We start from the raw sequence: 25,159 nt of genomic DNA on the forward strand, positions 1-25,159 counted from the left end.
AGTAGGGATATGGAGATGGAGCTGACCTGGTTCTGCCTTCAGGTAGCTTACCATCACAGGAGCTTACATCTACTAGATGGATCGCAGTTTACAGCCCTGTGTTCATATGATGCTGGAAGGCAATGCACCTCCGTGCCGAGGGACTTGGAGGCAGGGTTGACAGTGTGCTGCACTGTCCCAAGCATGTCCCAAGCATGGTTCTTGTACGTCCTCATGGATTCTCCCAGCAGCCCTATGACGTGGGTACTGTTATCCTCAATTGACAGAGGAGGAAACTGAGGCACAGGGTCCCACGATGGGCTTGTAGGGCTGGGTTTTAAACACAGGTAGTCTGCTGCAGGACTCTGGCTCTTAAATTGGACCTACCTGCCTCTCCACAAACATGTGGTACTTATATAATCAGAACCCAACCACAAGGACAAAACTTCCCCCAAACCCAGAAAAAATCCCCAAACAAAAACCCAAACCCCACAAACCATCAAACAGTGCAATCAGAGGCCCCAGGCCACTTTAGCCTGGTCTTGAAGGCCCTCTTCTGCTTTTTCTGAATGCCGCAGTGGGGAGTGGTCTTCTTGTTTAGTGTAAGAGCTGAAGGGCCAGGAGCTGCCTTTTTTTCCTTGCCCCTTCCCAGGAGGGCACATGCATCCTCTTGGTGCTGGAAGGGCCTTCAAGGTCCAGCCCCAGCTCTCCCGCTCCCTCCATGGTACATTAACCAAGTACCTGCTCTTCTGCCCTTGATTACCTCCAGTGACAGGTGGCTCACTCTCCATCATTTACTTCATTCTAAAGAAAGTTTGGGCTCTTAGTTCTTCATTAGCATTTAAATTTTTTAATTTTTTTTTTAAATTTTTACTTCCTCTCAGAGTCCTGCAAATAAATTCCCTGTTAAAGCATGCACCCTTTGAGGCAGGACCTGACCAGTTCATCTCTGTGCCCTGCTTTGGTGACTAGCAGAGGGCTTGCTGTGCAGTCGGTGCTGTGAACACCAAACCAGGGCACCATGACCCCAAGGGTTGGGTTGCCATAGAAACTGGCCTTCCCAGGACTGTTGGCATGTCCCTCGGGAAGCCCTGATGATCCTTTGAGTAGGTCTCCCAGGGCCTTCCCAGCCCCACTTTCTCTGAATCAGGTGGTCCCCATTGAGCATGTGGGCAGTCTGAGGTCCAGAGGGTTACAAGGACTGGCTAAGGTTCACACAGAGAGGGGGTGTTACAGAGCTGGACTTGGCACTCAGAGCAGACAGTCTTGCCTGAGGCCCCCACTGGTCACGGGGACTTTTCCGCATTCACAGGTTCTCAGAGGAAGTTCTGGACTGATTCCAGGGCCTGCAGCATCCCCCAGAGAATAATTAGGACTCACCATGCCAGTGTGTCCAGTATCACACAATGTTAGTAACAGCTGATGTGGCAGAGCACCTGCTGTGTTCCCAGTACTCTGCCTTGCCTCCTTCAGTTATCACAATGACCTCATCATTTCCAGATGAAGAAACGGGGCATGCAGAGAACTTAAATCACTTGCCTGAGATCACATAGCCAATTAGGGACAGATTTGGGATCTGAATCTGGGGAGCCTGGCTTCAGAGCCCACTTTTAACCGCCGTGCCATACCCAGCCTCACTCTTGATCTTGCTTTGGGAAGAACGAACGATATTTCAGGTCTGAGAAGAGCTTAACATCAGGCCTGCCAGAGTCAGAGCCCAATAAATTGTGACCGAAGAATCAGAGCCACGGCAATTTCTCTTTCTAATCATACCCTCCCAACACCCCTGAGAAGTCTGCTTTATCCTTGCTTTGCAGATGAGGACGCTGAGGCCCAGAGAGGGGAAGTGACTTGTCTAGGGTCACACAGCGGGGAGAGGTGGAGCAGGGTCTGTAGTCCAAGACCCCTGACTCCATACCTGGTGTTTGTGCTGAGACCTCAGGCTGCTTCCCAGGTCCTCTGGGATAGCCCCTGTCTTCCACCAGGTGAGATGATGACCTGTCAGGGCTGCCAAGATGAGGGAACTGGGAGAGGTGGCCATGATGGTTAGGAAGACCCTGGCCAGGCTCCGTGGGAGCCAGGACCTGTGGATGGGGACGTGGGAAGCAGGGGAAAGTGGGGAAGATTAGGGCTTCTGCTTATGAGGCTTTCGTCTGTGCTTCACCCTGTACCAAGGAAGCCCTTGTGTTGATCGCCATGTCACCCAAATTTGGGTAACAGTTGTGTTTCCTCAGGGGCACTTGATCCATGATGGGTGATCAATGTGTTAAGGGGTGCCATCATTATTCCCATTTTACAGGTGAAGAAACTGAGGTTGTGAAAGACTAACTTACCTAATGGGGCTAGCACTCCTCTTCGGGCCTGTTTCCCCATCTGTAGAATGGGTGGATGTTAGCTTGGGCAGCCCTGCCTGCTCCCAGAGTCCTTCACCCCAGAGTCCTCTCTCATCCCCAGCAGGACCATGGGCAGCAACAAGAGCAAGCCCAAGGATGCCAGCCAGCGGCGCCGCAGCCTGGAGCCTGCCGAGAACACCCACAGCGGTGGCGGGGGTGCCTTCCCCACCTCACAGACCCCCAGCAAGCCGGCCTCCGCTGATGGCCACCGCGGCCCCAACACGGCCTTTGCGCCTGCGGCCGCCGAGCCCAAGCTGTTTGGAGGCTTCAACTCCTCGGACACAGTCACCTCCCCGCAGAGGGCGGGGCCCCTGGCTGGTCAGTGGGCCTGGGAGTGTGGGTGCTGGGTGGGTGGCCCTCCTGGTTGATCCGGGCTGCGGTGCCTGGAGGGCTATGTGCCCTAGGGCAGTGATACCCCCTCTCTGGACTGCTGTTTCTTTCTCTCACTGAAGGAGGAATCTGTGGGTTCCTTGGCCTTGGGGACTGTTGGGAATTTCCTGGAGGCTTCATAAACTGGAGAGTACACTCCATGGCCTCTAGGGATGAATCTGATGTAAAGTGTAAAGGGGCCTAGGATATAAAGGACTGTAGGGGGAAACTGAGGTCCAGAGAACCGGGGGTTCTCAGGGTGACACGGGGACCAGGTCTGAGGCTTTGCTTTTTGCTCTGGTCGGCCCAGAGATGGATCTGGACCGGAGAGGTGAGTGGCAAAGGGGTGGGGCGGATAGGAGGGAGAAAGGGAGCTCCGGTCCTTAGAGACCTGGCCCAGTGCCGAGATGCGCCCCTGCGCCCTCTGCTGGCACTTTGTGGGTATAGCATCCCCAGGCAAGGGATGCTTAGAGAGGCAGATGTGGTCCTGGAGACACTCACAACAGCACGTGAACTCTTACCTGGACACACTCAGACAGAGCCACGTGCACACACAGCAGCTCATTCAGAGACATTCACACAGGACACGTACATGTACTGAGCTGGAGACACCATCGTAAACAGAAACCATGCACGTGGAGACACACTCAGGGATGTGTGGATGTGCCCCCTCCGGGCACAGACACACACCCAGCGTGAATGTACACAAATACAAATACACATACACAAAAAACCTCATACTCCCAGATGGAGACACAGACACATGCAGTCAGAAGTCCTTCAAAGACACACATGCTCAGCTAGAAACGCCATCCCAGAGACCCACAGACTCACAGATGCACATACGTGCAGTAAGAACACACAGACGCAGACACACCCCCAAGTGAGACAGACCCACACACAATGCCCATTCATTTATTCCAGAAATAGTTGTGGCGCTCCTACTATGTGCCAGGTGGGAGACCAATTGCCCCCTCTCCCCCCCCAGGATACAGGGCTCTCCTGTCCACCCCTCTCCCCAGCCATGGCCCTGGCGGTCTGACAGGCCCTACCCCCTCTGCAGGTGGTGTGACCACCTTTGTGGCCCTCTATGACTACGAGTCACGGACAGAGACTGACCTGTCTTTCAAGAAAGGGGAGCGGCTCCAGATAGTCAACAACACGTGAGTGGCCCCCTTCCCCATTGCCCCTCAGGACCCCGACCCTGGGCCCAGTCTGGGGCCAGAGCCACTTCTGAGCATCCCCGAGCCAGGAGGCAGCTTGGTGGGCAGCTGGCAGAGCTGAGCATCAAGGCAGCCAAGGTCCAGGGATGGTCCTGGGGCCTGAGGGAGTGATGAGGCAGGCGCCCATGGGCGGGGCTCCGGGAAGGCTCCAGGGGCTGGGATCCGAGTTCAGTAACTGGTCAAGAGAGCACAGCGCTCCAGATCCCAGAACCCGCAGAGGGGCATGTGGTCAGGGCAGGACCGGCCTGGGACCCAGGACTGCAGAAGGCCAGGCCTGTGGAGCTGGGGGCTGTGTCCACAGGTGCTGGGGGTTCTGGGACAGCCAGTAAAGCCAGAGTCTCCAGCTGTAGAGGGAGGGGCCTACACTGGTCAGGGGTTGGGGGACCCATATTGGGGGCCCAGTGTGGGAGGGGTCAGGATGTGGCATGGAGATGAGGTGGTGGGATAGGGCGTGGTGGGCAGGGCACCCGGGAGGGCGTCTCTGGTTCGGGGACTCCAGCCTTAGGGTGGGGCATCCCAGGGCCAAGCTGGCATACGGGGGAGATGGGGGCCCCTGCCAGGCCCTGGGGCCCCTGTGAGTGGGGCTAATGAACTGGTGAGGGGTGGGTGGGGCTCTAGCCATGGGATGGGGGTCCTTCCCCTCCTCCCCACCTCCTCTCCTTTCCCTGCCAAGGGTGCAGTGTGGGTGGGGTGCAAGACCTGTCTTGGGGGGTGGGCGGTATAAGCTTTAGGTCATTTGCCTTGGGGTGATCACAGTGGGGACAGAGCTGCCGACAGAGGGCAGGGTACAGCTCCACACCTGCTGCATTCTTGCCCTTGTAGGGCTTCCTGTCCCCTCTCTGCCACCCCCTACCCACCCCGCAGCCTCGAGGACCCCCCTCCCCATTCCTGGCCCGCACCTGCTCCCTCCAGCTCTCTCTCAGCTTCTCCCTCTCTCTGCTTCTCTCTCGCTGGCCCTTAGGAGGAAGGTGGATGTCAGGTGTGTACACACTCCAGGGGCGGTGGGCTGGGTGGGGGCGCTTCGCTGGTGAGGGTGGGGCTGCTGGCTGCATGTGCTTCCATATGGTCTCTGGCTCCCTTGGCTGCACCCCCTTCAGCCTCCCCAGCTTCTGTCCTCACCCCTAGTAGTCTGACCAGATCCTGACCTTAACCCCCGGCTGAGAAAGGGGAGGGTCTTTGCATCGCCCCTGTCACTCCCCATCACACCTCCTCCCCCTCCCCCTCCTGCTAGCTCACCCCCTCCCCGTTTAGCCCACACCGAGTGGCAGCTGTGTGCGGAGTCCAGTGTGGGCCTGGTGAGGCCTGGGTGGAGAAGGCCATGCCCTCCTGGAGCCAGAGTGTGGCCAGGACCCAGCCCCAGTGCAGACCAAGTGGCAGGCAGAGTTGGGGGCCAGAGTCAGCTCAAGCTTTAGGGCCCCTGTTGTGTACCCCCTTCTGTGTAACCACAGGAGCTGGGAGGTTCAAGCATGAACTTGAAAGAAGCACAGTGAAGTCTCAGGGCCGGTGGGGGTGGTAGAAGGCAGTCCCCCTCCCAGGGCAGCTTGCGGGAAGGTGCGGTGCTGGAGGGGGCTGGATGCCTTCAGGGCTGTGGAAGGCTGAGAAGGTTCTAGAGGGTAGAGTAGGATCTGTGAGCATCCTCAAAGGCCTGGCTAAGGAGATTGGACATCTCCACCATCTCCAAGCATGTCTTGCTTGTTCATGCCTCCCTGCCCTCGTGCATGTTGTTCCCTCTGCCTGAAAAGCTCTTCCTCCCATCTCTGTCTGGCAAACTCCTATTCATCCCTCAAGATCCAGCTCAGGACTGCCTTCTTTGTGAGGCAAAAGGGGAAAAGAGGTACCAGGCATTTTTACCCATGTCCTTGTATTTACTCTGCTGCAGTTCCGCCAGGGCTGTAGTGATGGGGGAGGGGCCATCTCCATCTTGCAAACGAGGAAACTGAGGCTCAGAGATGTGAGGGCTCTTGCCCAAGGTCACACAGCTACCAAGTAGCAAAGCCAGGATTGGAACTTGGGTAGATGCTCTCCCTGGGGAAGGGGGCTTTCCCTGCCCACCCCCCGCCCCCTGTCCGAGTCCCAGTTCTCTTATGATTCCAGCTATTTGCATCTGCCTCCCTCCAAACTAAGAATTCCTTGAGGGCTGCTCTTGGACCTGCCACATTTCTGGGTCCTGCATCACCTGTTGCTCAGTACACTGGGGGTTGCCCAGTGAGTGCTGGTGCACGAGATGCGTGAACAGTAATAAAACAGCCACCATTTCTTGTGCCCTGTGTGTGAGCCTGGTCTCGTGCTGAGCCCTCTTAGTTGTGTTGTTTTATTTAGACATCACCATGGCCCTGGGAGGTGGAAATGTTTATTTGCTCCATTTTACAGATGAGGAAACTGAGGTCCAGAGAGGGGAAATAACTTGCTCAAGGTCACACAGCTAGTCGGAGCCGAGGTGGGGGGGTAGGTATGACCCAAGGCCCTTGGAGGAGGGGCTCCATGGAGGCACAGAGGAGATGGGAGGGAAGGGCCCAAGCAGAGAGGAAGCCTCAGGTTGGAGGCTTTGAAGTACTGGAGGATCTCAACGAGCGATGATGGGACAGGTGTCTCAGGGGGTGTGGCCAGAGGGAAGGCTCTGGAAACTTTGATTCTGCCTCTTTCACCCAGAGTTAGAGGGCAGCCCTTGCTCCTTTGTCCAGCCCCTTCCCTTCCTTTTTCTTGTCTCCCAGGATGGGCGGGGGGACATGTGGCCAGGCCAGGGGGCGCCAGGGAGGGGGCGCTGGAAGTGATGGAGCCCCATCCGTGGGAAGCCCTCGGGGCAGGTGGGGCAGTGAGGCACCCCAGTTGGCGGGTGGGGGTAGGTCAAAGCCTTTCTTCACATCGCAACACTCAGCTGTTCTTTGCCTGAGAAGTCAGCATCATAGGGTTGGGGGCTGGCAGTAGGGGAAGAGGAAGGGTAATGAAATCGGGGTTGGGGGAAGGACCTTAGTGGACGATTTACCCAGGTTTAAGGTGTTGAGTTCTCGTACCTCATCCAGGGACACCCTGCATGTCCTTCTACTATAATTGCTTAGGTTCCATTATTATTAACCGCGTGCCCCCTGCCCAACCCCCAGCCTGTGCAGGTGAAGGACCATCTGAATCTAGCCTGTGGCTGGGCTGGGAGTCGGGGAGGAGAGCTTAAGGATGTGCCTGTCTGTTGCGGTCTGGCCAGGGCTGGCTGGGTTGGGGTCCTCACAGTAGCAGCCTGGGGACCCTGCTCCCTGGATCTTCCTGCCAAATGATTCTGGTCCTAGAATCCTGGGAGCTGTGTGGCCTTGGGTCCGAGGAAGCCCGCTAGGGTTGCCTGAGGTGTGCCTGCCCTGAGCCCCCTGCCCTCCAGAAGTCGGAGCCCCTCTGGGTCTGACTCTGTGTTCCTTCCTAAACTGTCCTTCCTCCCACCCGGATTCCAGCAGCTTCTCTGGGGGAGCTCCCCAGCGGGCACTGGCCTCTGCCCCCTTGCTCTCCAGTTCTACTTCCCGCCCTTGGGGTGAGGGACCCCCTCCTGCCCTCCTCACATGACCTGCCTTGGCCTCACCCCGCTCTCTCCCCACCAACCGTGGATCCAGGCCTCAGGTCTCAGGAACTTGACCGCCTGGGCCATGCCCAGCTGCCCCGGCTTGCCTGCAATCCCCAAAGTGCTTCTCTGACCAGTCCCCAAAGCCCAAATGGGTTAAATAGGAGGACCCAAACTGGCACAACTTCCCAGGTTCCAGAGCTGCCACTCTCCCGATCCACATGCCAGCCTGGATTAGCCACAAGGATTAGGCTCCAAAAAGAGGATCCTGAGGCTCAGACAGGTGAGGTCAGTAGCCTGAAGTCACACAGCTAGTGACAGCAGTGGGGATGGAAAATCATAGCTCAGGGACTGCTGGTCCAGTGCTTTCTCCTCTGGCCACATGTGGGAAGGTGAGGGTTGGGCAAGGAACATGTGTGATTCCCTGCTGTCCCTTCTTCCTGCCTATCATCTGATGAGGACCAGGCCCCAAGGAAGTGCCGGATGCAATGAATCTGCTCAACCTATTAGGTTAACGCCACTGTTACTTCTGACATTGAGTACTGAGGGATAATCAAATTGGTATCCCTGCCAGACTGGACTGATCTGGGGTCTATGGGGCCCCTCACGGTGAGAGCAGAGCCAGCTCCCAGCCACCTGAGGCAGGTTTGAGCCTCTCAGACCACTGGCATGAGAAGATGGGGCTTGATGTCTCCATTTCACAGGTGGGAAAACTGAGGCTCAGATGCTAATCACAGTAATTAGCTTCCCCAAAGCCTGGCTTGATGCTGACTGGTTTACATACTTTGCCCACAAGGGAGATTTTGTGAACATTGCCTCTTTTTTATAGATTAGGAAACTAAGACCCAGAGAGGGTAGGGTACTTGCCCAAGGTCACACAGCAGATCCTTATTGAAGACTGGAACTGAGTTGCTTCAGTTTTAAAAAAACGTTTTGGGGAGTGGGGAGGGGTACCACAGAGTTGCAAGTTTAATTGTTTTTCTTTTTTTTAGTTAAATTAAGATACAAAGAGCTCATGTACATTGAGCACCTACTGTGTGCCAGGCCCTGGGCTGGTACTTTACATCCTCGGAAGGAGGCATGAGTATGCCCACCCTGCAGATAAGAAAACCGAGGCAGAGCCCAGGTAACACAGCCTGCAAGTGGTGAGCTGAGGTGGCACCAGAGTGGTCTGACTCTGGCCCTCAAGCCCTCAGGTACCTCTCAAGCTGGGGCCAGGCTGAAGTTGGACCTTGGATCCTTTAGTGAGATTGCAGTGCACCTCCATCCCTGCCCTTGTGAAATGAAAGCCCCAAACTGAACCATGAGCCCGAACTCGCATGTGGGCTGATGGCAGGGAGCTGGAGGCTCTGCCGACTGAAGTCCAGGTGATGTCAACAGAGCTGAACCCGCTTTACTTTTGGGGCCTTGCATGGCTGGCCTCTGGGCACGTGCTCTTGCTGACCTTCCACTCTTGAGTGGGTGGCTGGGGCTTCCCAGAGGCTGGCTGGCTTATAAACTCTGTCAGTCTGCCTCATTTTGTAGTCTCTGACCTAGACCTTGGCCCAGTCCCTTGCCCTGCGCCCCCTGGCCCTGCTGCCTCCTTCTCCATCTTTCTCTGGTTTCCACAAGGGTCTCTGAGCCTCTGGGAGGCCTCAGGAGGCTGCAGGGGTCCAGAAGGCCAGCTGTGCCTGGCTGTGGGCACACAGGGGCCGTGGTTCTCACCCTTGCTCTGCCGTTGATTTGCGTGTGGCTTTGAGCAAAGCACTGCCCTTCTCTGTGCCTTATTTTCACCTTTGGTGAAATGAAGACTTTGGACTGGAAGATCTCAGCTCTTCCTTATGATTTGAGTCCTTGTTGTGTAGCTTTGGGCAAGTCTCTGCCCGGCTCCATGCCTCAGATTTCCCAAGTCCACAAAGAAAGTGCTGGGTTACTCCAGCCTGAGTGCTGTGTGTCCTTGGGCTGGTCCCTAGACATTTCTGAGCCACAGTTTTCTCCATTTGGGAGCTGAGACCTGCCTTCCTTCTTTGCAGGGTGGCCTTGAGGGTCAAATGGGATGGGCAAGTGTGGACCCCACAGTGTGGGTACACATAGGCAGGTAGATGGAAGTCCTGGGCATCTGAGGGCTTCTTTCCTTGTGGTGGGCTCTGTCCCCTTACTCCAGGGCCCTCCTGCACCCACAGGGACCCTCTGCCTTAGCAGTGATCCCACTGCCAAGTCAGCTCTCACTGCCCCAATGGTGATCTCTTTGCCTCACTCTATCCAGAAGAGACTCACACTCTGGTTGAGCCTTGGCCCACCTGGTTGAGCCCCTGGGTTGGGGATGCTCACCTGTTCTAACCTGTTTTAGAGAGCTCCCTCAGCCCTACCCTTTCCCAGCCTCAACTTCTCCATCTTCAAAATGGGATGAGGAGTATAGGTCAAGGGCAGTTCAGAAAACTCAGGAGCCTGGGATCCCGGTTCAAGGCCAGACTGTGGCTGTGGGCAAGGGCCTTTCTCTCTCTGGGTCCCGGCGGTGGAGATGGAGGAGCACATCCTGCTTGCTGTGTATTTTCTGAGGGTTGTGGTGAGGTCCACCGCAGCCTTGGATTGAGAAGCTCAGCAAGGCATCAAGCCCCACCGCACCCTGTAGGGGAGGATTCCTTCTCATCTGGGAGTCAGGAGCCTGGGCCTGGCTGTGTGACCTTGAGCAGAGGCCTTTGCTTGTCTGGCCTCAGTCTTCCCATCTGCACAGTGGGAATGGGAGGGGGCTAGACCCTATTTGCCCAGGCAGCCCAATGGGCCTCCCCTCAATCCCCATGGACCCTCTCCCTGTCCCCTCTGATTGCTTTGGATGCGAGGCCTCTGTGGCTGCCCCGCCTGGTCCCCTGTCCCCAGCACTGCCTGGCTCTCCTGCTATCTCCCTCACTCTTTCTGCCTCTCTCTCTCACCACCCCCATCTCTGCCTCTTCTTTCCTGTTGGGCTCTCGCTTTCTCCTCCCTCTTCTGTGTCTCTGGACCCCCGCTCCAGCCAGACCTGGTTCACATTCAGATGGCTGCAAAGGTACTTCTGCCCCTCTCCCACCCAGACCCAGGGGACCCGCCCTGCCAGGGGCTTCTCCTGCCCCCATCGCCCTGTCCCCATCACCTCCTCCTCCTCCTCCTCATGGGGCAATTAGTGTAGCTGTACCCTGGGCACCGGGGCTCTGCCAGCTCAGCTCTCTCTGACACGACTCGCTGTGTGACTTTGGGCAAGTCCCAGCCCCCTCTGGCCTCAGGTTCCCCCATAGTCGGGTAGGCTGCAGGAGGGGGCCTAGGAGCCCTGAAGGTGTGGCGCACGATCTGACAAAGGCGAGCGTTGCTCCAGTTTGCAGGGTTGGTGCCTAGATTGTCACCAAGCCCCCAGAGGGCCACCCTTGCCTCCCCTCAAGTCTCACCAGCTCCCAGGCCTGGGCTCCCAAATCTCAGGGCTTGGGGAGGCCTTGAAGGTCTGATCTGATATCCATCTCAGGTGGAAATCTTCTCCTATTACAACTTGCTTGCTCCCCAGAGACAGGGTACTCCCTCCCCCAGGCCCACAGTGGCTCTTGGCATCTTGGGATTGCTTGATCTCTCTGAAGGGGAGCAGATCACTTCCCGTCCCAGGATGCTGCCCCTGTGAATTCAGACCTTGTCATCTGAGTCAGCCTTGGCCAAGAGGCCTCTCGGGTGGGGAGAGGAAGAGTTCAGGCCAGCTTGGCCCTGCAGGCTGTGAGGGGCCTGATCCCACTGTTCCCTGCACCCCACCCGGCCTCGATCCCCCAGCACAGCACTCATGAAGACTGCAGACCTCAGGCTCCACTGCTGATGGTTCCTTCTCCTTTGCTCCCTCCCCCTCCCCCTACTCAGAGAGGGAGACTGGTGGTTGGCTCACTCGCTCAGCACAGGACAGACGGGCTACATCCCCAGCAACTATGTGGCGCCCTCTGACTCCATCCAGGCCGAGGAGTGAGTATCAGCCCTGGCCTCTTGCTTGGCCACCATCACTGCCGGTTCAGAACTTCTCTCCTGGGCTGGAGCGGGAGGTCTGTCTACCCAGGGCCCTAACCACATCCCAGGAGGAAGAGGTGGCACTATGGGTGGGCGGAAGCCTGGACACCAGCGTTATCCTTCTCCCTCCCACCCCAGGTGGTATTTTGGCAAGATCACCAGACGGGAGTCAGAGCGGTTACTGCTCAATGCGGAGAACCCCAGAGGGACCTTCCTAGTGCGAGAAAGCGAGACCACAAAAGGTATGAGCACTCTTGCTGGCCAGTGGGAACTGAGTCTTGTGGATTATTTAAGCTGGGTATTGTAGAATGAATAGGAGTTTGGTATATGAAGTTGGGTGGGTAGAGCCCTGCAGCTGGAGAAAAAGACAGGATCAAAGACAGAGAAGTACATTTGAGGAACACTGAGTTCTCTGGGGTGGCCAGAGGTACAGCAAGAGCTGATGCTTAGCTTCTCCGGCCTCAGGTTCCTTAGGTGAGGAATCGGCACAGGTTATCAGGAGGTCTGAGAATCATATAGCAAAAGGCTATTCCCAGGGAGGGTGCTCATGCAATGGGCCCCTCTCTTTCCCCTTCTCCAGGGGCCTCAGGGGCTGGTCTGGGTGTTGAGACCTGGCCTTGCCCTTCCGCCAACAGTCCTGGCCTCTGTTCCTCGCCAGTCTCACCTCTCTGCCAGAGACTGATTGCCTCCCTTTCTCTCCAGCCCCTTCACAAGTGGGTTGCAGACTCCCCATCACCATGGCAACGCAGCTTCCGCTTCCTGTGGGCCTAGGACTCAGCAGGAGATGGGAAAGCAGGGCATCCATATCCTGCGTGTGCATTTATGAACGGTCATGTGGCCGTGCATGCTGTGTGTGGGTCCAGGCATGTGTGTGCACACGTGGGGCTGGATTTGTCTGTGTGTTGCTGTGTGGGAGTGAATTGTTGTGGGTTTGTCCTTGTGCCCAGGGGCCTGGGGAATGTGGGCCTTTGTGAACATGTGGCCACTCGACACGGGCATGCCTGCCTGTGTGCACGTGTGGTCAGGACTTGGCCTTAAATTTGGGCCTGTGGCTTCTACATGCACGTGGCCTGGGCCATCTGCAGCAAATCATGGTTGTCCAGTACGGGCTTTAGAGACCCGGGTATAGATTCAGGTCCCAGCTCTGTGCCTGACTTGCTGGGTGACCTGAGGCTAGCTGCTTTCCCTCTCTGGGCCTCATTTTCCCTTCTCTACACTGGAGATTGTAACCCCTATCTGAATTCTGTCCAGAGGTTCCGTGGGCTGTGGGGGCTTTTAGGATGATCCCTGTATGCTGCTTCCTGAGAAAGGCTTTCTCTGGCTGCTCAAGTCTCTGCCCCCCACCTCTGGGTCTCAGCCTTGCTCCCTGATGCCACCCCAGGCATCTCTTAACAGGGCTAGTCAGTCCTGTTGGGCAGAAGGAAACTTCTCCAGCCCAAAGCTTTTCCAGGCTCGAGGGGAACAGGGAGGGGACCACCAGTGCTGGCCCAGCTTAGCCTTGGCAGCCTTCAGCCAACCACTGGCTCCTGCCTGAGCCTGGAGTCTACAGGAAGGGGCAGGGCACAGACAGTGCTCCTGTGGGCAGACCCAGAGAGGGGAGGCAGTTAGGCCAGGGACACACAGCCACTTGGGGCCATTCTGAGGCTCCCAGAGAACATTTATTGAGCACCTACTGTGTGCCAGGCCCTCTTACATGTGGTCTCATTCAATCTTTCCAGCAGCCCTGGAAGAAGCCCCATTGTGCAAAGGGGGAAACCAAAGCCCAGAGAGGGCAAGCGACTTGCTCAGGTCACACAGTTGGGATGCACACTTGGGCTTCAGAGGTTTTGCCAGGCTAAGGGTGCATGGAAAGGCTCTCCGGTCAGGTGCCCCTTTGTCCCTTGGCCCTACCCCGGTGACTGCCCCAGAGCTGGGTGCTCAGACAGGTTGGACCAGACCTGGCTCCGCCCTGCTGTGTCAGGTAGGTGTGCTTAGAGCTGTGGGGGCGCTGGCATGGTGGTCACGGCTCCTCTGTGGCCTGCCCTGCAGGCGCCTACTGCCTCTCAGTGTCCGACTTCGACAACGCCAAGGGCCTCAACGTGAAGCACTACAAAATCCGCAAGCTGGACAGCGGCGGCTTCTACATCACCTCCCGCACCCAGTTCAGCAGCCTGCAGCAGCTCGTGGCCTACTACTCCAGTGAGTGTCGGGGCGGCGGAGAGGACGCCCCCTGGGATGGGGGCCTCGGCCCATCCTCTGAGCTGCAGACCCTGAGGAGGGCGACTTTGGGCTGACAAGGGCCTGGACGTCTGTCACCCTGAGGGTGTGGGCTTCCATTCCCCTCCGCCTTCTTCCTTTCCCCTTTCTCCCTCCTTCTCTCCTCCCTCCCCCTCTTTTTTCCTTCTTTCCTCCCTGTGCCTCTATTCCCTGTTTCCCCTCTTCCCTGCCCCCCACTGCTGCTTCCTCCCCTTTCTCCTCCATAGCTGCCTGGTAAGGAGGGGGCTGCCTGGAGGAGTGAGCTGGGAAGGAGGGGGCATAGGCCAGTGTCATTTGTCTCTGCAACCCTAGAACTGGTTAGAACCGGTTACTGGGAAGGAGGGGGCAGCTGCATCGATTGCAGCGAAGAGGGAGAGAGAGCTGGGGAGAGAGCAGCAGGCCTGGGAGCTCACATGCTCAGGTCATGAACGCAAGAGTGAGGCCGACCCATCTGGATGTCCAGGGCTGCCCTGGGGGACTGAAGTGTCGTGGCAGTTGTGCTCCCGTGTGGGCTGGTCTCTGTGGGTGCCTGTGTCTCTGTAGCATGTGACTGTAGCCGCCGTGTGCAGGTGTGGCCTTTCCTGAGAGCACCAACTACTCCTCCTCTGTCAGCTGGGCCTCCTGACTCCCTCTGGGATCTGCCACCCCTCCCTGTCCCCTTGGCCACCACTGTAGGGTTCATTCTGAACCCTGTTCCCCCAGATCAAAACCCTCTGAGGTTACCTTGGAATTTTAGGATAAAGACCCTCAGCTGGCCTCCCTGCCTTACCGGGGGCCCTCCCCCAATTTGTGCCCCTGTGGTCCCCCTGGCTTCCACTCAGTTCCTCCAACCCAGCGGCTTGTTCCTCCTTCAGAGTCTTTGCACACACACGATGCAGCGTGCCCTCTTTCTGGAGGGCTGTTCCTTCGTCAGCCACTCACCCTCCTGTAGATCCAAGCGCAGGGACCACTTCCTTTAGGAAGCCTTCCAGAACTCCACCCAGCCCACCTGCTATTGCTCGCACACCTCCCCTCTGTCCCACTCGTGGTCCTGGGAGTTGATTAAGAGAAGTTGGGTGCCCCCTGGACTGTGAGCTCCATGAGGACAGGGTTCCACTTGACCTGTCTCTGACTGGGTCCCTGGCACCCACATAGGTAGCCCCCCTTAAAGTCTGAATGAATGATTCAGGGAGCAAATGCATTGAGGCAATATGGGCCTGTGTTGGGGAGGGTGTGTACGCACAGGTGTGGACACCTGGCCTCGAGGCCATCTTGCGTGTCCCTGAGGGCTGTGTGCATACGGTGTGTAAGTCTCCACACGCACACCATGGGACACGCAGGCCCCTGGGCGGATGCCCAGCTTGAACTCCACCTCTCTGCCTCTGTCCTCAGAACACGCTGACGGCCTGTGTCACCGCCTCACCACCGTGTGCCCCACATCCAAGCCACAGACTCAGGGCCTGGCCAAGGATGCCTGGGAGATCCCCCGGGAGTCGCTGCGGCTGGAGGTCAAGCTGGGCCAGGGCTGCTTCGGAGAGGTGTGGATGGGTAAGGCCTTGCCCTGCCCCTGGGAGGAGACCCTGGGCCCCTTGGGGGGCCCTCGGTGTCACCCCTCTGAGAACCAGACAGATGTCTATCCTGTGTGGCAGCTCAAGGCTCCATTAGTCCTCCCAGCCTTTGCTTCCACGAGTCTCATCACGTCTGCTCAGTAGTGGGCTCTGTGTCAGCACGGAACTCCCCAGCGGTGGCTGGCAGCAAGCTGGGGTGTGGACCCCCCACCTCCGTAGACCGTAGCACCTGTTTACCAAGAGCTGCTCAGGGCTGGGCATCGCAACTCCCCAGGGACTTGTCGTCTGGGTGAATGGATGAGGTGGCTTCACTCTGAGCTTTGATCTTCCCAACCGTAAAATGGGGCTGGAGATACGAGGCCCCACCGGCGGGGTTGAGAGAAGGCTGGCCCGCGTGCGTCCACACGTGAGTCTCAGCCGTGGGAAGAGCTGCACACAGAAGGAGCGCTGGGGGATGCAGGGTCTGTTTACGATCTCCCGTCTAACTGGAGAAGTGGCCAAACCGTCCTTGAAAACGAATGCCACGCAGCCCTGACAAAACCCAGGCCCCCTCCAGCTGACTGGTTTCTACTGACACAGGAACGGTGGCGGTCGGGGTGAGGGAGGCCTGGTGGTCATGAGGCTGTGCCTCCAGTGCGGGGATGGCCGTGTGCTGTGTTCAAGATTATTTCATCTGAGCCGCAGTGACTACCTGGTATCACTGTCTCCACTTTCCTCCCTTTAGAGGGAGAGTTGATGGAGGGGAGCAGAGGGAGTTCCCGGGTGGCAGGCACTGCAGGGACAAAGGTCTGCAGGCTGGAGGCCAGGCCAAGTCAGGAAAAAGGCGGTCTTGGCTTTGAGCTGAGGATGAGAAGCCAGCTCCCAGGCACAGACACAAAACCTGGTAAATCCAGAGCATCAGCTATTCTGGTGGCTGCGAAACTCATTCCTCCCCCTTGTGTGCGGTGGAGTCAGTGGGGGACACTTTCATTCCTCCCTGGGTGATCCAGGTGGACTCATGACGTGCCAGGCACACATCCTCAGATGGCCTGTGCCGGGAGCCCACAGACCTGGGTCTGATGGAGACCCAGAGATGGGAAGGAACGGACCCAAGGCTGCTCATCAAAGGAGCCTCAGGCCCAGCTGGGAGGAAAACTCAGATTAAACACACCAGTTTAGAACTCAGCTTCCCCCAGTGCCTCACAATTTAGAAACCAGGTAATAATAAAATGACAGCTGCAGCTATTACTGTGTCTTCACAGCGGGCTGGGCCCAGTGGCTCAAATCTCATTTAATCTTCAAACAGCCCCACAGGTGGATACTGTAGCACCCCCATTTTCCAGACGAGAAAACTGAGGCTCAGAGAGGGGAACTGACTCACTTGTGGTCTCACTCCTGGTGGGAAGTGGAGGTGGGAGCCAAACTCCTGTCGGTCTGACCTCTAAGCCCTCGTACTTAGTGTGGCTTCAGACAAGCCTTGTTCTGGTGGCTTTGTTTTGAGGCCAGCTCTGCCTCAGCCCCAGCCCCCCGATACACATTGCATTTGCCTACACCTGAAGCACCTTCGATGAGTTATCCAGAAGGAGTGTGACCACCCGGAGAGAGTGGTTGTGTTGGAACCATGGTCTCCCAGCTCTCAGGCCAATGTGCTGCTTTGGGGGACATTTCTCGTAATCAGAATCCTAATAGCATTACTGTTTCTTGAGCATGTACCTGATACTCATTTAATCCTGTAACAGCCCTGTGAGGAGTGGCCTGCCGTTGTGCCCATTTTGCAGATGGGGACACTGAGGCTCAGAAAGTGGCTGGGCTTGTCACATGGCTTGGGAAGCCAGAGCTGAAGTTGATACCCAGGCAGGCAGATCCCGGTTCCCTGTTGGGTGGGAATGGGGGCCCTCCACTGAGGCAGCTTGCCTCCCTTTCCACACAGGGACCTGGAACGGCACCACGAGGGTGGCCATCAAAACCCTGAAGCCCGGCACAATGTCTCCGGAGGCCTTCCTGCAGGAGGCCCAGGTCATGAAGAAACTGAGGCACGAGAAACTGGTGCAGCTGTACGCGGTGGTGTCCGAGGAACCCATCTACATCGTCACGGAGTACATGAACAAGGGTGAGGCCTGGGTGACGGCGTGGAGACACGGGCAGCCCCTCGCCAGGGTGCTGGGGCGCCTCCCTTCCCACCAGATCTAGAGTGTACATCTTTAAAGGTGGAATGGCATAGAATCAACTAACCGTGTCAGTGGAAATTTAAACCAAAGGTCGCCTTTCTCCTTGCATTTTGTTTTTAACAATTTCCCACAATGTATCTTCTGTCCCCCAGCCCCGTTTGCTGGTTTTCTAGAGCTGTTTGTCATTCCGGGGCTGGAAGGAGAACTCCCCCAATCCTCCAAGCTGAGCCACATCTGGGTCAAGTTCCTTTACTCAGTTTTGAATTTAATTGTTTCTCACAATTCCACTTTATAGAGGTGTAATTTACATATGATCAAATATACTCATTTTAAGTGTCCAGTGAGGTTTTTTTTTATATTTTATTTATTTATTATTGTATTATTTAATTATTTTACTTGAGGAGGAGGTAATTAGGTTTATTTAATTTTAGAGGAGGTACTGGGGATTGAACAGGACCTTGTGCATGTTAACCATGTGCTCTACTGCTTGAGCTGCACCATCCCCACAATAAGTTTTAATAAATGGATACCCTGTGTATCTCTTACCATAATCAAGATGTCAATCTCCATCACCCTAGGAAGCCCCGTTGTGCCCCTCTGTAAACAGTAGTCTCCAACCCCAAAACCAGACAGCTACTGATGTGCTTTCTGCCTTCGTAGATTTGTTTCTTCTAGAAATTCACATATATCATCTCTTACATCTGAGGTTCTTTCTTGTTGTGTGCTTGTTCCTTTTTATTGCTGAATAGTATTCCACAATGTGGCTATATTGCAGTTCTGTCCACCTGGAGGTGGACATTTTCTTGTTTCCCATCCTGCTTGCCTTTTGAATGACAAGCACTGAGACTTTATTCAGAGATGGGTTTTCGTAAAATCTGCTTTGTGGATAGAGCAAGGACAGCCTGCCCTGGTGGACAAGATCTGGGAATCACCTCTTCCTGGCTCAGGGAGGACTGGGTGGGGGCTAGAGCTGCTTTCTCTCTGCCCAGGGAGTTTGCTGGACTTTCTCAAGGGAGAGACAGGCAAGTACCTGCGGCTGCCCCAGCTGGTGGACATGGCTGCTCAGGTGAGTCAGCCCCTCTCGCCTCCCACACCTGGCCTTGAGCACTCTGACCCACCTGGCTGATCTCTTGAGTGCGCCCTCCAGGAAACTTGCTTTGATTGCCCCCACACTTGCTGGTTTCAGCCCATATATTACTGGGACCACTTACAGCTGCTGCGAGTGGTGGTTCTGGGCGTAGGAAGGAGGCTTTACCTGGGCATCAGGAGTCACTGACTTGCTGTGGGACCTCAGGCCTCAGTTTTCTTCTCTGTCAAGGTCATTCAGTCACTCAACAAACATGCATTAGTGCTTGCTGTAGGTGGTGCTCAACAACCACTTTTTAATTTAATTCTTATCACAATCTGGGAGGTAGAGATGGTTATTATTCCTTTTGATGGATGAGGAAACTGAGGCTTCTCAGAGAGGGGACTTGGGACTATAGACAGGACCTGGCACTTATCTGTGTCTTGGGGCATCTGGGGCCTCTTTTTCATGGTCATTCCACTTCCCCGTATGTATCTTGTGCCTCCCCTCTGCTCTTTGCTCTGCAGTCCTGCCTCCCACCAGGTGTTGGTCCTGCTTTTTATGCCAACGGTATTTATTGTAAACTGACGTCATTACCTAAAGAACTGGGAAGGGCAGGGCACTTGGTTGGCTGTTTACTCCTGGGGGTGACCCCAGCCTGGGAAGGGCACGGACTGCCCCTGAGCCAGGCTCCTGGGGTTCTGCCTGCAGATTGCCTCGGGCATGGCGTATGTGGAGCGGATGAACTATGTGCACCGAGACCTCCGTGCTGCCAACATCCTGGTTGGAGAAAACCTGGTGTGCAAGGTGGCTGACTTCGGGCTGGCCCGGCTCATCGAAGACAACGAATACACGGCCCGGCAAGGTGAGCAGGGCCCTGGCCGATGCCGTATGGCCGTGGGGAGTCACCCCCCATTCTCTGAGCCTTAGTTTCCTCCTCTGTCAAGTGGGGATGAGAATGGTGCCTATCTGGCAGAGCGGTCATGTCCTCCTGAGCTTCCCCTGACCCTTCTTGCTCCTCCAGGTGCCAAATTCCCCATCAAGTGGACGGCTCCAGAAGCCGCGCTCTACGGCCGGTTCACCATCAAGTCCGATGTGTGGTCCTTTGGGATCCTGCTGACGGAGCTCACAACTAAGGGACGGGTGCCCTACCCTGGTAAGAGGATTCCCCACAGCCCACCTTTGGTCCTTCTGCCCATGCTCTGGTGACCCCTCTATCCTGGTGACCTTGGGCAAGTCACACCCCATCCCAGGCGTCAGTTTCCCCACCTGTATAACAAAGAGGTTGAACATCTGATCTTAGGCTCTCTCTTTGGTCTGGGTTCCCAGCCTTAGGAAGGGACTTACCCATGGTCACAGCCACCCTGTCCTAGGTGGGAAGCCATGTTTGTTGTCCCCATAAGCGTCCCCCTGCTCCACTTCCTTCACTGGAGCCAGCTGCCTCATGCCTCTCTCTGCCCACAGGGATGGTGAACCGCGAGGTGCTGGACCAGGTGGAGCGGGGCTACCGGATGCCCTGCCCACCTGAGTGTCCCGAGTCTCTGCATGACCTCATGTGCCAGTGCTGGCGGAAGGACCCGGAGGAACGGCCCACCTTCGAGTACCTGCAGGCCTTCCTGGAGGACTACTTCACGTCCACTGAGCCCCAGTACCAGCCCGGAGAGAACCTATAGGGCGCAGGCTACGGGCCGGACTGCCTTCTTGGCTTGGATCCTGGGTTGGGTGGCCCCTAATGTGGGGTCTGGCCTCTCTCTGCCTGCCCACCGTCGAGCCCCTCTGTGGGGCTGAATTGCCAGTGATGAGGCCCCTCCCTCTTCTGTGGCAGGGCCTGCGGCCTGAGACAGCCCTGGGGCCAGGGTCCAAGGCTGTGCAGTGACCGTGTCCTGGCTCCATCCGAGCCACATGCCTCCTCCCTGTTTTCCCTCCCAGAGCCCTGTGTTTCTCAGCAGGAGGAACTGGGAAGAAGGGCTGGGGCTGAGGACGCCCTTTCCTTAGCCTCGGCCTACTCCACGCACTGGCTCCTTCCCACTTCCATGCCACCCCAGGTCTGTCTACGGAGCTGGCCGAAGAGCCTTTCCAAAGAGGAGTGATGGGCCCGGGCCCTTGGCCTGCCTGCCACCCTGCCCTTTGCCGTCCATTTCTGAAACACCTGTTGGTGGAGGCCGCTGGGTCCAGACCCCTCTGCGTGGCTCTCGGGCTGCCTAGCTTGACTTGATGGTGGGTGGGGTGGACATCCCCCCTTAAGCCCTGCCCTTCTTAGACCTGAGGGATCCTTAGAGATCATCAATTCCTTGTCCCCATATTACCCATGGGGAAACCTGAGTCCAGAAAGGGGGTGTGACTTGCCCAAGAGCACAGAGCAGTTCAGGGATGAGGCGGGATTGGAACCTGGTGCTCCCTCTGTCTTCCTCAGGAACCAACAAGATTGTCCTTGGAGGCATTGTGGACAGACTGGGGCAGCCCAGGCAACAAGGGGCCTGAGGATGGGTTAGGGATAGCAGAGAGAATCGTGCTGCCACTGCTCACTCAGGAGGGCAGTTCAGGAGGAGAGAAGTAGGAGGCAGATTTCAATCAGAATGTGGGTGGTTTTTGATCTTTGGAGCTAGCTGGCCGTGAAAGGGAGTGAGCTCCCAGGCTCTGGAGGCAATCAAGCAGAAGTAGAAGATCTAAGTGGTTGGGAGGCCCTGGCCTCAGGAAAGAACCCCAGGTCCTACTTCCCCCAGTTTGTCCTGTGTCATTTCAACCCCTGGCCCCTGCTGTTCTCCCCAAGTTGGCACCCCTTAACTCATGAGGAGGGAGAGGAGTGCCGAGGTTGTGGTGAGAGAGGACAAGGGTGTCTTTTGCCACGCACTAGGACTGGCTGTGTGCCCGTGGGCAGCCCCTGCTTCCTCTCTGGGCTGCAAGTCTGCCTCAATACGTGGCCAGGGCCTCTGCAACTGCCCCACTCCTGACCAGACCCTGTGGCCGGCATCACGTGGTGAGTCCAGCTGATGGCATCAGGAGACTGGCCCTAGTTCTGCTGTTCAGCCTTGAGATAGTGGTGACTTCTCCCTGGGCCTCAGTGTGCCCTTCTTAAAAGGGACAGCTGACAGTCTGTAGGCATCTTAAGGGCCCCTGTGTGTGTGTATGTGTGTGTGTGCGTGTACACGTGTGTATCCCTCCATGTGCGTCCATATTTAACATGTAAAAATGCCCCTTGCTTTGTCCCCCAGACATGTACATTTCACCCACAGTCCCCCATCATAGCAATAACATTCCCGCTGCCAGGGGTTCTCGAGCCAGCCAGGCCCTGCCAGCGGGGAAGGAGGCCAAGTGGTGCCTGCCTATGAAATTTCAACTTTTCTTTTCATACATGTTTATTACCCAAGTCTCCTCCCGTCCGTCCCAGTCAAATCTGGGCTCACTTACCCCAGTGTGCTCTCAAATCCCCTTCCGACTGCCCAACGCCCTTTGTATAAGGTGTCCTAATACTGTCTTTTTTTTTTTTTAAACAAGCAAACAGTGTTTTGTAGATTTCAGATGACTATGCAGAGGCCTAGGGGACCCCTGGCTCTGGGCAGGGCCTGGGGTCCCACATTCCACGGCCCCGGCCTGCGGGGGTAGGGAGGGGGGATTTGGAATCCGTTGTAAATACTTTGCATATTGTCTGATTAAACACAAACAGACCTCAGAGTGTGGCCAGTGGTTTCTTGAGTATCTGTTGTGTGCTGGAGAGTGAGAGGATGGGATGTGAGGACAGACTGTGGTCAGAGGGGCTTTTGTGCGGGCAGCACTGGTTGCTGGAGGGCTTCAGGCCGGGAAGGGACTGAGACTGGAGATCTCCAGGATGTGGCTCTGTGTACACATCTGTACCTGCGTCTGGGAAGCAAGTGCCTGGCAGAAACCTTGCTTGTGTCTGAGCTGCACCAGGTGAAGCCCAAGACTCCAGAAGTGTGAGCAATTGAGGGCTCAGATGCCCTGGGTGGATTGGTGGCAGTTGACACTCTGCGGGCTCCCACGGGGCTGTCATGCCTGGGTGGAGTTGTGGATGTGCTCGTGGGGAGATGTGGCTGTGTGCATGCTGTGTGTTTCCTAGGAGTGCTGGACTGGGTAGGGGCTGAGACTGGATCAGCAAAAGCCCTAGGCACTCTGAAGAAAAACCCCAAGACCTTTCCTCACCTCTCTTCTCCAAGGCACACAGCCTGGGAAGTTCATTTGCAACAGCCTATACAAAGAAACTGATTTTATGTCAGATCACACACATATCCACGTGAGTCACCTCTGGTCGTAATAACACTGTTAAATCTGTTTAATTAAAAACAGCTTTCAAAAGCAGAATGTTCTGTTCACTATTATTTTCACAAGCCAAATTCCATGTCTGGGTCAGAATGGACACCCGGAGACCCGGTGGGTGTGCATGTATCTTGGGAGCAGACATAGGAGCATGGATGTGAGTTTGTGCTCCAAGGAGTGTGTGCCTTTGTCTTCACGTGGGTATATGTGTGGGTTTGCTTGCTAATGGGGGTCTGTGTCGGTGTGTGGACAGATGTCCGGGTGGTCTGTGAGTCTTGGCTCCTGGGGGTGTGCGCCTAGCTGTGTGCATCTGTTTTTCCGGCCACGCATGCATGCACACCAATCCAGGTGGTTCTGCCTGAATCTGCGGGCTTCAGGGGCATGGGCACCGATGTGCGTGGCTGGGCTCTGCGGACAAGCGCGGGGCAGCGTGTGCCCGCGTGGTCCCATGTGGGCTCAGGGAGTGCACAGAGTGCCGGCCGGTCCCGCTGGGGCCCACGTATGCCCGGGGGTGGGGGTGCAGGGACACGTGCGAGCAGCTCCAGCAGCTCGAGCAGCCCGGGGACGCGCCCCAGCCCCGGCGGGGACAAAGCGCTCGTCCGCGCTGCTGCAGCGGCAGGTCTGGAGTGCGCCTGCGCAGCGCTGGGCGGCGGGGTCGAGCGCCCGCGAGAGGCCCCCAGCCCCCTTTTTCTCCATCTCTCGGCCTGTCTTGCTGTGTGATTCAATCCGTGTGTCTCTCTTTCTGTGCCTCTATCCGCCTCTGTCTCCCTTCGTCGATCTGTGCCCCTGCAACTCTCTCTCTGGCTCCCTGACCCTGGCTCTATGTCTTGACAATTTTTTGTGTTTCTTTCTTTTCCCTTCGCTAAACCCCCTTCCCCCTACTTCTTGGTTTTCCCCTGCGTGTCTCTGTGTGCTTCTGATTTTCTGTCTGTTTCTCCCTGTATCTGTTTCTCCTTTTCTCTGTGCTCTACTGCTGTTTCTAGTCTCTCTCTGTATCTCCCTCTCTCTGATTTTCTTATCAATGGCTTTATGCCTCTGATTCTTCCCCCCAGACCCTCCCATACCTCCATACCTTTGCCGGGGCTATTTCCGCTACTGAGAATGCCCTTTCTTTCCTCTCTGCAACCTGGCAAACTCCTATTGATCCTTCAAAACACCTCAGAGGCCACAGACTAACTCTGGGAGCTTTCCCTGACCTCCTGGAACTTGTAAGGGCTGTCATGGCGGTTCACACAGCTCCCTCACTAGAACGAGAGCTTAAGAGGCTGGGGAAAATTCTGGCTGATGAACCCAGATCTGGCCCGCAGGGGTGATGTCTGCTCCGGGAAGGGAGGCAGGGTCGCTTGCTCTGTCTCTCCAGTCTCTTGTCTTTGGCTCCTTCTCTGGTTTTGATTCCCTCATTCTGGGCCTCTGTTCCGTTTGCTTTTGCTCGACTCTTCGACTCTTCGAGAGAGAGAGAGATAGAGAGAGAGAGAGAGAGAGAGAGAGAGAGGGAGAGAAGAGGTGAGCAGCGCCCACCCTACTGGAACCTCCCTCTCACGGCCCCTCTGCCTGCTCCCCGTTCTGCTGCCCTGTTCAGTTTCCAGCCCACTTCAGGGGACTGGGGACCCTGGGAACCCCTCGTCCCCTCTGCCTTCCCTTCCTGGTTTCAGTGACTTTTCTCTTATTCTGTATGCAGTTTTTTTTTTTTAGAAAAATAAGATGTTTTCTCCCATGGGAAAAAATATTCCTTATAGCAGAGTAGGAAAGATACAGAAAAAGCACACACACACAAAAAAAGGACTGTAATTTGTGCCCTTGCCCCAGAGAGTTCGAGGCATGTTTCTGGGTATGTGTCTGTCAGGTCCTTTCATCTGCCCACTGGCCTCAGGGTCTCCTTGTCTCTCTTGTATCTCGGAGTGAGTCTCCCTGTCTCTGTCTCTCCATCCTCTGGCCCACGGTTACTGGCCCTCACTCTGGGCTGCTGGACTCGTCATTCTTTCGTACACTCATATGTAAACCTTGTGTTAAAATGTACCCCTGGCCCCATCCTGCCACGGGCCTGCGCGGCTGCATGAGTGCACACGCTTACCTGTGTGTCTGTGTCAGTCTCCCTGGGCTGCCTCTGGCTTTCTCAGCCCCTTCCCTGCCTCCCTTTCTCCATAGTTTCATTGCTGTCCCTTCTACCAATTGCATTTCCAATGTGTGCAGTGTGTGTTTGTGTGTCCAGTGCACGGTGGGCGAGGCATGTCCATTTCCCTGTTCCTTCCAGGCTGCGGCCCCACACTGCTGTTGGTCTCTTCGATCATCTTCTGTTCCTTTCATCCCCTCCCACCCTTCCTCCCTCCTAAAATTCCATCCATACCTTTTGCTGGACACGGACACACACACACACACACACGGGGAGTCCCTCGTCTTTTTCTC

At 56.3% G+C, this 25,159-nt stretch overlaps 1 protein-coding gene across 7 annotated transcripts in view; it reads left to right on the plus strand.

Moving 5' to 3' along the window:
• Positions 1-22,154, plus strand: part of SRC (SRC proto-oncogene, non-receptor tyrosine kinase) — a 50,548-nt gene extending 28,394 nt beyond the window's left edge. For 3 of the 7 annotated variants that reach the window (XM_072944194.1, XM_072944192.1, XM_072944193.1), the window contains 12 exons: positions 1,797-1,964; positions 2,434-2,690; positions 3,805-3,904; positions 11,349-11,447; positions 11,628-11,731; positions 13,518-13,667; positions 15,096-15,251; positions 17,181-17,360; positions 18,408-18,484; positions 19,196-19,349; positions 19,509-19,640; positions 19,949-22,154. In XM_072944194.1, the coding sequence (XP_072800295.1) occupies positions 2,441-2,690; positions 3,805-3,904; positions 11,349-11,447; positions 11,628-11,731; positions 13,518-13,667; positions 15,096-15,251; positions 17,181-17,360; positions 18,408-18,484; positions 19,196-19,349; positions 19,509-19,640; positions 19,949-20,157 (1,611 nt within the window). In that variant the 5' untranslated portion in view covers positions 1,797-1,964; positions 2,434-2,440 and the 3' untranslated portion in view covers positions 20,158-22,154. The remainder of the gene's footprint in view (positions 1-1,796; positions 1,965-2,433; positions 2,691-3,804; positions 3,905-11,348; positions 11,448-11,627; positions 11,732-13,517; positions 13,668-15,095; positions 15,252-17,180; positions 17,361-18,407; positions 18,485-19,195; positions 19,350-19,508; positions 19,641-19,948) is intronic. The other 4 variants (XM_072944195.1, XM_072944199.1, XM_072944196.1 and 1 more) reach the window with 3 other exon arrangements.
• The last annotated feature ends 3,005 nt before the right edge of the window (positions 22,155-25,159 follow it).

Source organism: Vicugna pacos, chromosome 19, assembly GCF_048564905.1.
Source record: "Vicugna pacos chromosome 19, VicPac4, whole genome shotgun sequence".
Classification (NCBI taxonomy): domain Eukaryota; kingdom Metazoa; phylum Chordata; class Mammalia; order Artiodactyla; family Camelidae; genus Vicugna; species Vicugna pacos.